The sequence below is a fragment of the Vipera berus genome, assembly GCF_964194415.1.
Source record: "Vipera berus genome assembly, chromosome: Z".
NCBI classification, from domain to species: domain Eukaryota; kingdom Metazoa; phylum Chordata; class Lepidosauria; order Squamata; family Viperidae; genus Vipera; species Vipera berus.
In genome coordinates, this window is record NC_138205.1 from 11,176,344 (window position 1) to 11,188,533 (window position 12,190).

Here is a 12,190-nt window from a genome sequence, read left to right on the forward strand (position 1 = left end):
TCTGACGAAACTCTTCCGCGGGAGGAATTTGGAGCAGAGGAGACTTAAGAATTCAGAAACGAAGGAAGGAAGCAAGGGACGTAGCGTTGCTCGTGACGTCATCAGAGGTGGACCGTGTGGCGCAGAGCCGTGACGTAAAAACCGGAGACAGCTGCTGCAGCTTTTTCGAACCGTGAGTGTAAACGCTTTTTTTTCCCCTGGGGCTTTGCGGGTCGACTACAATTCCCAGGCTTCCCGGCCTTGTTAGGGTTGGGGTTTTGTTGTGACTTAGAAGCGAGGGGAAAAAAAATCCCTCCTGGACTTCGCGTTACTTAACCTCTCAAAAGGCTGAAGCTGCCACCTCTCTCACACAGCCTTCCTACTCTTCAGGGACTACAACTCCCAGGCTTCCCAGCAAGGACAACTACTACTGATGATTTTATTTATTTATTTATTTATGGGACTTATATCCCGCCCTATCTCCCGAGGGACTCAGGGCGGCTAACAACAACAAAACGTAAAGGTCTCTGTACAGTAAATTAAAATTAAAAATTGAAATAAATTAAATAAATTAAAATAAATTAAAATAATGGTTAGGGATTCCTGGCCGCTGCAGTCCCCGAGACCTCATAGAGGTTGGAGAAAAGGGATTTATGGCCAGGCATTACAGTTGCAGGGACCTGTAGATCGGGAAAAAGAGAGTTTTTATTACAGTTGTGGGACAATAATCTCTTCTGGGGGCAGAGATTATTGGGAAGGAGCAGAACGGCTTGCGTCCAGAAGTTGTGGGTGCTCCAACACTGGAAGTTTTTAAGAAGAGATTGGACAGCCACTTGTCTGAAATGGTATAGGCCAGGTTTCCTGCCTGAGCAGGGGGTTGGACTAGATGACCTCCAAGGCCCTTTCCAACTCTGTTATTCTGTTGTTCTTTTTTTTTTTTAATCTTCCTCTCTTCAGGCTACTGCATGGTAGTAGAGGGAGCACCATCTTATATGTGAGAGGAAATTAGAGACACCAATATTCAGAATCTCCCATTTCTGTGCAGAAGCTGTTTCACCATTTGCAGTGAACAATTCCCTTTTGTGACTCTTCCCAGATGAACTTGAAAACACTTCGTTTTATGAGTTTCAATGTAGACGGTTACATAAATGCCATTTTATGCTTACGTTTGGAAATTTAGCATTTTTGCATGTGTTAATCTCTAATATGTACATGTTTTACTAGACAAAAATCACTCTGCTTCAGATTTAGAGATAAATATCCTATGTCCAAGACTGCAAGGAGTACATTTTCAGCATAATTCAGCAGTGTACTTCAAAAACTCTAAATGTTTCTGATAAATGATGAGCAAATGCTTTTCCTAAAAAATAGACACTGGACTTTTTTAAAAAAAATATAGACCTGCAACCCTCAGTATATTATGCTGATTATGTATCATGGAGATAGATTCAAATGCATCTTTGATGATATAGCAGCTATACCATTAACCATGCACTTGAATGTATCTCCATGATAAATACTATAAAGGTAAAGGTTCCCCCGCACATGTGTGCTAGTCGTTTCCAACTCTAGGGGCCGGTGCTCATCTCCGTTTCAAAGCCAAAGAGCCAGCGCTTGTCCGAGGACGTCTCCGTGGTCATGTGGCTGGCATGACTAGACACCAAAGGTGCACAGAACGCTGTTACCTTCCCACCGTAGCGGTCCCTATTTTTCTACTTGCATTTTTACGTGCTTTCGAACTGCTAGGTTGGCAGAAGCTGGGACGAGTAACAGGTGCTGACTCTGTTACGCGGCACTCGGGATTCCACCCGCCAAACTGCCGACCTTCTGATCAACAAGCTCAGCGTCCTAACCCACTGAGCCACCGCGTCCCTTTGATAAATACTATACTATAGCTCAAATGGGCTAAGGAAGAGGAGCAGGGAAATGAATCAGAGGGATAATGAATAAGAAAGTCCATACATGGTAAGGACAGCCAAGAAGATCATAGGAAGCTCGCTTCCTGGTGTTCAGGATGCTGCTTATAAGCGCTTATATGTGCTTAGAGCTCAGAGCATTGTTAGAGACCCCACACACCTACTTTAGGGTCTGTTTCTATTGCTCCCCTCTGGGAGGAGGTTTTGAAGTATTTCTAGCAGGATTACCTGATTCTGTAATAGGTTTGTTCCCTATGCCATCCGTCTGGTAAACTCGAGATTCATTTTTCTTTCCATGCACATGTATACACAACCCAAACTAGACTGTTGTTTCTCTGTGTCGTATAATATATGTGGGTATATGTATAATTCTGTATTTATTTATTTTTGTCATATTTATGTAGTGTATATCAGAGGTGGCGATCCTTTGAGAGCTGTATGCAACAAAATTTCATTTTAATGTGCGTCGATTAGTGTACATTCAAAGTGACAAAGTAGGTTCTAAAGTAGGTGAGGAAGAGCAAGAGCTGGATATCATAGAGGAATAGGAAGATGCTAGAATGGATACACAAGGGACGCAGTGGCTCAGTGAGTTAGGACGCTGAGCTTGTCGATCAGAAGGTCGGCAGTTTGGCGGGTCGAATCCCCAGTGCCGTGTAGCAGAGTAAGCGCCTGTTACTCGTCCCAGCTTCTGCCAACCTAGCAGTTTAAAAGCACATAAAAATGCAAGTAGAAAAATAGGGACCACTACAGTGGGAAGGTAACAGCGTTCCGTGCGCCTTTGGCGTCTAGTCATGCCAGCCACATGACCACGGAGATGTCCTTGGACAAGCGCTGGCTCTTGGGCTTTGAAACGGAGATGAGCACCGGCCCCTAGAGTCAGAAACGACTAGCACGCATGTGCAGGGGAACCTTTACCTTTACCTTTAGAATGGATATAGGAAGGGTCAAAAGAGTTGCCTTGTTGCGGGGTGGTGGTGGTGGTGGTGTGGAATTAAAAGTTCCAAATGAAGTATGGAGAAAGTTAGAGCTGGTTAATCTTGGGTCAATCACTCTCTATCTGAGCCCCAAAGGGTTGTTATGGAGAAAATAGGAAAGAGAAAGGGTATTAGATATTTTCATCACCTTGAGTTTATATATATATAAAAAATAAAGGTGGGATATAAATAATGAATCAATAAAATATGGTATGGGAAGGGTAGGGTAGGGTAGTTGTGTTTTAGGAGAAAATGTTGTTGACACTGCTATATCCGAGTTTATGTGAACTGTCAGCTGCTTAGATGATGTGTATTAATCATGAAACCAAGAGCTTGCTAGGTTTGGTTCCCAGCTTCCATTGCAATGTTAACCTGGCTAGAGACATTATAATACCTGTTGAAAAGAATGGAGGCAGTGATGCAAGAGGAGGCTTGCAGTTTCTTCAGGATTGTGGGATGTGTGACCAAACGGGTCAGGCTGCTCACTTCTTTAATATTTAATTGAGGGTCTTATTTAGAGTGTGCATTATCTCTTTTACAGGCAACAATGAGCACCGGAGGGGGATTGGTGACCAATCGTGGACGACGTTTCAAGTGGGCCATTGAATTGAGCGGTCCAGGCAGTGGTGGTAGGTAAGTGCCTAGGAGAAGCCCCTGTATATGTCTCCTCACATAGGCAATCCACAAATGTTGGGCATGTGCATTTGGATGAGGAATTTCTTTTTCTTTGCCAGAGGCCGAAGTGACCGTGGCAGCAGCCAAGGAGACACCCTCTACCCTATAGGCTATTCAGATAAGCAGGTGCCTGACACAAGCGTTCAGGAGACAGATCGCATCCTGGTTGAAAAGGTAATGTCCTGGAGAGAAAATGGATGAGCTGGTCGTAGAAATGCTATAGCTGTTCGAAATGTAGAACTAGACTGTATAGACTTTGCTTATTGAATTCTATTTTTCTTCCTTAAATGTTTTAGCGCTGCTGGGATATTGCTCTCGGTCCCTTGAAGCAAATACCTATGAACCTGTTCATCATGTACATGGCAGGGAATACAATTTCTATCTTCCCCACCATGATGGTCTGTATGATGGCCTGGAGGCCCATCCAAGCACTAATGTCCATCTCTGCTAGTAAGTCTCCTTGTATCACCATCCAAAGCCTTCTTTTATCCCACTTTTTTTCCCCATTTTCTCTTTTGTGGGGCTGTTATTCCAACTCGAAGAAAAAAACTGATAGTCTTAGTTGTGTTCCAAAGTACAGTTTGAACAATTTCAAAAACAGGATACATGGAAGGGCTTTCTCTTTTTTTAAAATGGGAATACTGGAACTCGAGTGGGCAGCTTTTTTTAAAATGGGAATACTAGAACTCTGTTGAGTGGGCAGTTTACACACAGTACAAATAAGTAAATGCTACATACACTAGGTTATGCTAAACCAAGGCAATCCAGGAACAATAACATGAATGAGGAACATTTGCTAGATGGATTTGGGACATCTATTCTAGAGGCTTATAAAGAAAAGGGGATTGCTAGGTGCAAAACAATCCCTCTGATTAAGATCCATATCTAGACTTGTGCTTGGCTTCAGAGTTGTCATTAGGACAAAGTGCAAAGCAGCTTAATCTCCAATGGTAAAAATTCACTTAGTAAGATTGACTTTATATTTCCTACTCCTTGATAAATTATGATTTATATTAGCATTTTAATAAGAGATTCCCAAATCTCATTCTGGAAAGATTATTCAGTCGACAACCATATCCCCAAACAGGCTTTTCTACCCAGCGCTATCAGCTAGTGTGCTGTGTAGTGTTTCATAGTTTACAGTGGTAGCTTAACTTCTTTTGTATTATCCCCACAGCCTTTAAGCTGCTTGAAAGCTCAAGTCAGAAGTTTCTTCAGGGACTGGTGTATTTAATTGGCAACCTGTTAGGTTTGGCCTTGGCTGTTTACAAGTGTCAGTCAATGGGGCTGCTGCCAACTCATGCTTCTGACTGGCTGGCTTTTATTGAACCACCTGAGGTAAGTGTGAACTGTATGAACTCTCCTCCCTTGGGTCATCTCACTAGGTTGTGTATATTGCTGAGGAAAGGGGAAGGTGGTGTACAGGACAGATTTCTTGGATCAAAGCTCTCAAGTCTTTGCGCTCTTAACTTCACAAAAGGGCAGTATTAGACTATTTACAAGAACCCAGATCTAATCCAGGTTTTTAACAATTCTCTTGCTGCTGATCCTGTTTAAGGGTAGCCTAATTTTCAAATTGCTGACTTGTGGTTTGTGACTCACAGTATTTTCTGTCTTCTGCCTAGCGTATGGAGTATACAGGCGGGGGTCTAATCTTATGACCTGACCCCATTTCCAGAAATCAACTGCTGCTCTAGGTGTCTGCCTTGCTATTGTGAATTATTCTTCCTTCTGTTGACTCCAAAACATGCTGGATTTTAAGTGCATGTTGCTGCATTGTGGAACAGTAGGAAGCATTTACAGAATGTTATCCAGAACAAGGACTGATATGCTTTGGAGGAGCTGAAGCAAAAGACTTGCCTTAGTAAATTTCCTCTCTGTTAAAAAGCAAAATAAAAATGTTAACTTTTAAATGTGTTTAGTGTGTCACTGAAGTTCTACCATCAGAAAATCCATTTTCCTATAATATGTATATAATACTAGGAAGTACCCAACGTTGCAAGATGACCCAGGTTATATACTGAGCGCTTCACTTATCTGAAAATTATGAAGAAACAGGTGGCCCAGAAAGGCATCTGCAGCACTCCAATCTCAAAGCTAAGAGTTCTAGGCTGAATGCATGCAGAGTCTGACCTGAATGTAAAATTAATTCATAGCTAATTCTAATACTTGATAAAATTTTGGTTTTGTTATCCTAAAGCCAACTAAAAAGGGTATAGGCATCTGCTTGATGATCTCTTGTATCAATTACGTATGAACCATCAATGAAAATTTTTGAAAGCTTCAAGGAGAACAGTGGGACAGTCCAGTGGCTCAGCAGTTAAGATGTTGGGCATGTTGGCTGAAAAGCCGGCAGCCCAGGTTCGAAACCCAAGCACCACAGGAGCTCCCGTCCCAACTCTGCCAACCTAGCAGTTTGGAAGCATGAAAATGTAAGTAAATAGGTACCACTTCGGTGGCTACGTGACACTGAAAATGTCTTTAGACATTTTCTGGCTCAATGGCCTTGAAATGGAGATGAGCGCCACCCCTTATAGTGAGCAACGACTAATGGAGTAAAATGCACAGACTCTTTTACAGTGGAGAACAAATAGGTACACCAATATTCATGTACGTTACCCAATTCTTAAGCCACTGATACAAATTTAATGGGGGAAAATGGTAAAACTTGTTCTACAATAGCCTGTTCACATTAGTCTCAGAGTCATGTTTGCATGAACTAGACCACTAAATGTAGGTTTTCTTGTGTGTAAAATGTAAACATATGCCACTATTTATTTTAACTGCTTTTTATAAATGACGCCAAGGCTCTAAAGTGGATGAATGTTACATAATGAATACATGAGCAAGTGGAGCCAATTATGCACAACTACTAAAATAAAATTTGTATATAAAATGTTTATTCTTTACATAATTCAAGAAGCAAAAAAAAAATCACACTCCCAATCCGATGCGATGTAAACAAGGTTGCACCCTAAATAAATTAAAAAAAAGTCTCAGCCAAAATAAGAGATGTCTGTGAAATTCTCTCTTAAAAAATAAAATGAGAGGCTTGAGATGTGTCTTTTAAGGCTACCCCGAGGGAGTGGTCCCTGTATTCTGTTCTTGAGCAAGAGGTACCAGGAGGAGGAGACATCCATCCTTGAAATTAGATAGGACAAAATAGACAAAGCACCTTTCCCTAAGTTTGCTTCTGTAGAGGTAAGGAAAAACTCCATCCCAACACTTATCAAAGCAAGCTGTATATCCTTGTCACTGACATCGAAGGGAGCAATCTTGCTTGGCACAGAAGATGTGGCATTAATTTTCTTCTTATCCAAGCTTGGAGGAAGAGGTGGACCTCTTCAAAAGCAAAGAGGGTAATTTGGAAAATCAGCAAACCCTGTTCTTCAGGATAGAAATCCTGTCCCCATCGGTGAGTAAGAAGAAAGTATGTCAGCTCTGTAAGAACAGAGTGTGCCTAGCAATTGGTTCTACAGAATATCAATAAAAAGAAGAAAAGGCAGCTGCTAAAAGGCCAGATGGAAAAGATGTTTCTCCATCAATATGCTGCTTCCACCCTAACTTGGGGATCAGCCATTCTCTCGCCTTGTCGACAAACAGTGTATCTGATTCTGAGTACCACAAGGCAGGGGTAGGCAACCTCGGCTCTTTTATGACTCATGGAGTTCAACTCCCAGAATTCCTGAGTCAGCTATGCTATGCTGACTCAGGAATTCTGGGAGTTGAAGTCCATGAGTCATAAAAGAGCCGAGGTTGCCTACCCCTGCCACAAGGGATCAGGGTTTTAAGCACACTGAAAAGTGACTTCCAACTTTCTAAGTGCTTATTATGGCCTTGATTTCAGTGGGAAGGAAAGCAAAGAGACTCTGGTGCTGACCAGGAGAAAATAGAACAAGGAAGGATGGATTTCCCTTCTTCTAAGTCACCCAACAGTTATCTCCTTTCCCTTCTTGTTCCTCTTAACATGATAACAACAAGTAACAGCTTCTCCAGCTGGGCCAAACCTGCTGTTCCAGCTGATGGATCCTGTCACTCCTTTCCTGATCTTTTTGCTCCTCTTAATGCCCTGCAGGAATTACTACTCGTCACACGGCTCCTACATTTCTTGAGAGGGCTGACAGAGCGATTTCCTACCTATCTCTAATTTCCCTCTCGCAACAAGCCTGTGAAGGTTCTAGCGTGTAGCTCTAACTCGATGGAAGCTGAAAAAGCTGCCAACTATCCATCCTCCAAACACTGGGGGGAAAACACCCAATTCTGAAGACCCTGAATTGCCACGAGAAATGAAAGCAAATAAATGTGGCGGTAATAGCTGGTCTCCTTGGGAGATCCAAGTGGCACATGGGAACAGGTAGGAAGCAAGTATCAATTTGAACTCGGGTCGTCAGGAGGAAGACCTCCCATCCTCTAGGAATAGATGGTGATGACCTCGCTGCCTCCGCCCCGTACAAGCAGCACACGCTCCAGCCCCTCGGTGAGGACCTCCAGGAATTCCATATCTGCAGGTGGAAAAGAGTCAAAGGAACAACACAACACAGCCATCTCCACTCCTTCCTGTGCCCAGGAGAAAAGGATACAATTTTCATCACCTTCGGGGTTTCGTGGTGGCCCAGGCATGTTAAGCAGCACAAGCTTGGCCTCGTGGGACTTGTTGACAATAACTTCATTGAGCTTAACAGCCGTGTGCATACGCCGCACGTTAGACTGATCCCTAAGTTGGGGGTAGGAAAAAGAATATTAGCAAGACCGGGGCCCATACAAAATGTATCCATACAGCAAGCTTTACCAGGATATCTAATCTGCAGCCTAGGATTGGCTGGTGAGCAAATAAGGTATTCATGGATTAGAGAGACAAGCACGGGTCCTTCCTAAAAGAACAGTCATTGCAAAAAAGCAAACAAAGTAATAGCAAGAATTTCTAAGGGGCAACTTCTAAGCCAGATCTGTTTAACTTGATGTCTGATCCACTACAATGCCCCTCCAGTTTTGATCTTCCAAGGAAAAACAGTTGGACAACGTTCAACCGAATACAGACCAACCACGGCAGGTGCCAATATTGGAAATTCAAATGGGGGTTGGTTGATTATACTGTGACCCGGGAACGTCCTGCAAACTTTATATCATATTGCAACGAAATGACCCCTCAGAAGTTTCCCAGGATTCCTGCAAGAACTACACCATTTTGGGGGTTCTTCTGTCCCAATGGCTAAATGATCTAGATATCCAGCCATAGGCTTAGTCACTCTACTAACTGCTCGTACATAATTTAATTTTATTCATAATTCTAGCCATCATTCATATTGTGTGTTTTTAAAATAATTCCCTGTACTAGTTTTTTTCATATTTTGATACACATCTTGTATGCTGATTTTGTGAATATTGTGCACTAATGGTGTTATGTACTAAGGCCATAAGAAATAAATAAAGGAAGAACTCGGGTAGGTGTTGAAGATGGAGAGCATTACTTGTGGGAAATAATGGGATCTACGGTGGAAAAAGCAAAACAAATCACTTAGAATAGATGAACAGTGGTAAGATCAGAGTTACGGTTAGGTTAGGTTAGGTTGTGTATCACTTTCCAAGAAGAGTTTGGAAGCAGAATGGTGGACAACTACCGTATTTTTCGGACCATAAGACGCACTTTTTTCCCCCAAAAGTGGGGGGGGGGAAACGAGGGTGCGTCTTATGGTCCGAAGGTGATCCGTATGGCCAGCCCCAACCTCTGCAAGTGGAGCACGAATCGGCACGTGCTGAGAAACGCCGATCTCACGCTCCTGCACTCTCCCTCGCTCGGTTTCAGCTTCCCTTGCTACAAGAGAAAGCAGGCTGAAACGGAGTGAGGAGATTGCCAGGAGTGCGAGATCGGCCGATTCGCATTTCTGGCAATCTCCTCACTCCGTTTCAGCTTGCTTTCTGCAAGAGAAAGCCGGGCTGCAGGGCCGCCTCCGCGGGTACTGCTCTAATGCAGAGAGGGAAGGACAAAGAGGGAAGGAAGGAAGGAAGGAAGGAAGGAAGGAAGGAAGGAAGGAAGGAAGGAAGGAAGGAAGGAAGGAAGGAAGGAAGGAACAATGGGAGAGGGAGGGAGAGAAAGAGAGAGGGAGAGAGAGAGAAGGAGAATTTTTTTTCTTGTTTTCCTGCTCTAAAAACTGGGTGTGTCTTATGGTCCGGTGCGTCTTATGGTCCGAAAAATACGTTAATTAGGAAGAGTTTAATGACAGTAGAAGTATATATTAGAAATAACCCAGGAATTGACATCTTACGGACGCATATTGAGCAGATCTTGGAAACCCTCCAGGGTCTTGAGTTTGTGTCCATGAGAAGCCATATATTTGTCCTTGGTCCAGGTCATGTGCACCTTCTCCTGGTAGGTCTCCGTCTCTTCATCATCATCTGAGCCAATGCTGGTCAGCCGCAACATTGAGTTCCTGTCTTTCACAAGCTGGGCCTATAAGGGTGGCATCACTGACGCTTTAGTGAAAAGGAAACCGAAATCGGCTGCTCTTTTCAACCTATTTTCTCCCACCTTTGTTTCAGCCCGGTTCACCTCACGTTCTCGTTCTGTTTTAGAGAGACGCATTTGGCGCAACATCTGGGAACGTTGCTCCATCATCAAAGTGCGCTCATATGTGTAGGCAGAGATGTCACTGTCGTGCTGCAAGGGAAAAGAAGGGACAGCTGATACTGGAAACCTTCCCAGCCTCTGGCTATGTTCCAACATTCTTCCTTCACTCATAAACTTTTGCCAGATTTCAACCAATGGCACATCTGCATAGGACTTCTCTAGGAATAGGCATGTCTACAGGCATTCTAGGTAAAATAAGATTAGCCAGCCTATTTCCATATTTTTTTAAACATCTGTTTTTGATCCTCATTCCCGTGGTGAACCCCTTCATGGATTACTGCCTTGTTGTGGCGAAGGGGCTTGCGTAATTCAATGAAGCTATGAGCTATGCCGTGCAGGGCCACCCAAGACGGAAAGGTCATAGCAGAGAGTTCTGACAAAACGTGATCCACTGGAGAAGGAAATGGCAACCCACTCCAGTATCTTTGCCATGAAAACCCTATGGACAGTACCAAAAGGCAAAATGATATGACGCTGGAAGATGAGCCCCTCAGGTCAGAAGGCATCCAATATGCTACCGGGGAAGAACAGAGGGCTAGTACTAGAAGCGCCAGAAAGAATGAAGCGACTGGGCCAAAGCCGAAAGGACGCTCAGCTGTGGATATGTCTGGTGGTGAAAGGAAAGTCCGATGCTGTAAAGATTTTTTCTCCATAGGAACCTGGAATGTAAGATCCATGAATCAAGGAAAGCTGGACGTGGTCAAACAAGAGATGACAAGACTGAACATCGACATCTTAGGTATCAGCGAACTAAAATGGACAGGAATGGGTGAATTTAATTCAGATGACCATCAGGTATACTACTGCGGGCAAGAATCCCTCAGAAGAAATGGAGTAGCCTTCATAGTCAATAAAAGAGTAGGAAAAGCAATACTGGGATACAATCCTCAAAATGACAGAATGATCTCAGTTCGAATCCAAGGCAAACCATTCAATATCACAGTAGTCCAAGTCTATGCCCCAACCACCGGTGCTGAAGAGGATGAAATTGACCGGTTCTATGAAGCCCTACAGCACCTTATAGAACTAACACCCAAAAATGATGTCCTTATCATCATGGGGGATTGGAATGCTAAAGTAGGAAGCCAAAAGATAACTGGAATAACAGGCAAATTTGGCCTTGGAGTACAAAATGAAGCAGGGCACAGGCTGATAGAATTTTGTCAAGAGAATACGATGGTCATAGCAAACACTCTTTTCCAACAACCCAAGAGACGGCTCTACACAGGGACATCACCAGACGGTCAACACAGAAATCAGATTGACTATATGCTCTGCAGCCAAAGATGGAGAAGCTCTATACAGTCAGTAAAAACAAGGCCAGGAGCTGACTGTGGCTCAGACCATGAGCTTCTTGTTGCAAAGTTTAGGCTTAAATTAAAGAAAGTAGGGAAAAGCGCTAGGCCAGTCAGGTATGAATTAAATCATATCCCTGTTCAATATACAGTAGAGGTGACAAATAGATTTAAGGAATTAGATCTGATAGACAGATTGCCTAAAGAACTATGGACAGAGGTTCGCAACATTGTACAACAGGTAGCAACCAAAACCATCCCAAAGAAAAAGAAATGCAAGAAAGCAAAATGGCTGTCTGAGGAAGCTTTGCAAATAGCTGAGGAAAGGAGGGAAGCGAAAGGCAAGGGAGAAAAAGAAAGATATGCCCAATTAAATGCAGAATTCCAAAGAATAGCTAGAAGAGATAAGAATGCCTTCTTAAATGAACAATGCAAAGAAATAGAAGAAAACAATAGAATAGGGAGGACCAGAGATCTTTTCAAGAAAATTGGAGAGATGAAAGGAACGTTTCATGCAAAAATGGGCATGATAAAGGACCAAAATGGCAGGGACCTAACAGAGGTAGAAGAGATTAAGAAGAGGTGGCAAAATTACACAGAAGAACTATACAAGAATGAGCTTAACGTCCCTGATAATCATAATGGGGTGGTCACTGACCTCGAGCCAGACATCCTAGAATGTGAAGTGAAGTGGGCCTTAGAAAAGCTGAGCAACAACAAAGC

General features: G+C 43.1%; 2 protein-coding genes across 7 annotated transcripts in view; one reads left to right on the forward strand and one right to left on the reverse strand.

Moving 5' to 3' along the window:
* Window positions 1–5: 5 nt before the first annotated feature.
* On the forward strand, window positions 6–5,475 carry LOC308677673 (ER membrane protein complex subunit 4). Its single transcript, XM_081344288.1, has 6 exons — window positions 6–172; window positions 3,414–3,505; window positions 3,607–3,721; window positions 3,844–3,997; window positions 4,725–4,885; window positions 5,173–5,475. The coding sequence occupies exons 2-6, from the start codon at window positions 3,420–3,422 to the stop codon at window positions 5,206–5,208; spliced, it is 552 nt and encodes a 183-aa protein (XP_081200414.1). The 5' UTR covers window positions 6–172; window positions 3,414–3,419; the 3' UTR covers window positions 5,209–5,475.
* A 950-nt stretch (window positions 5,476–6,425) lies between these two features.
* LOC308677654 (solute carrier family 12 member 6) overlaps window positions 6,426–12,190 on the reverse strand; it is a 61,407-nt gene continuing 55,642 nt past the window's right edge. For 4 of the 6 annotated variants that reach the window (XM_081344264.1, XM_081344262.1, XM_081344267.1 and 1 more), the window contains 4 exons: window positions 10,074–10,202; window positions 9,811–9,995; window positions 8,128–8,261; window positions 6,426–8,049 (listed from right to left, as the gene is read on the reverse strand). In XM_081344264.1, coding sequence (XP_081200390.1) covers window positions 7,958–8,049; window positions 8,128–8,261; window positions 9,811–9,995; window positions 10,074–10,202 — 540 coding nt within the window. In that variant the 3' untranslated portion in view covers window positions 6,426–7,957. The remainder of the gene's footprint in view (window positions 8,050–8,127; window positions 8,262–9,810; window positions 9,996–10,073; window positions 10,203–12,190) is intronic. The other 2 variants (XM_081344265.1, XM_081344263.1) reach the window with 1 other exon arrangement.

Excerpts from the sequence above, each read along its gene's own strand:
- LOC308677673 (XM_081344288.1), top strand. The coding sequence starts at position 3,420 with ATGAGCACCGGAGGGGGATTGGTGACCAATCGTGGACGACGTTTCAAG. Across the intron at positions 3,506-3,606 it reads GGTCCAGGCAGTGGTGGTAG|AGGCCGAAGTGACCGTGGCA; the intron begins GTAAGTGCCTAG and ends TTTCTTTGCCAG. Across the intron at positions 4,886-5,172 it reads CTTTTATTGAACCACCTGAG|CGTATGGAGTATACAGGCGG; the intron begins GTAAGTGTGAAC and ends TCTTCTGCCTAG.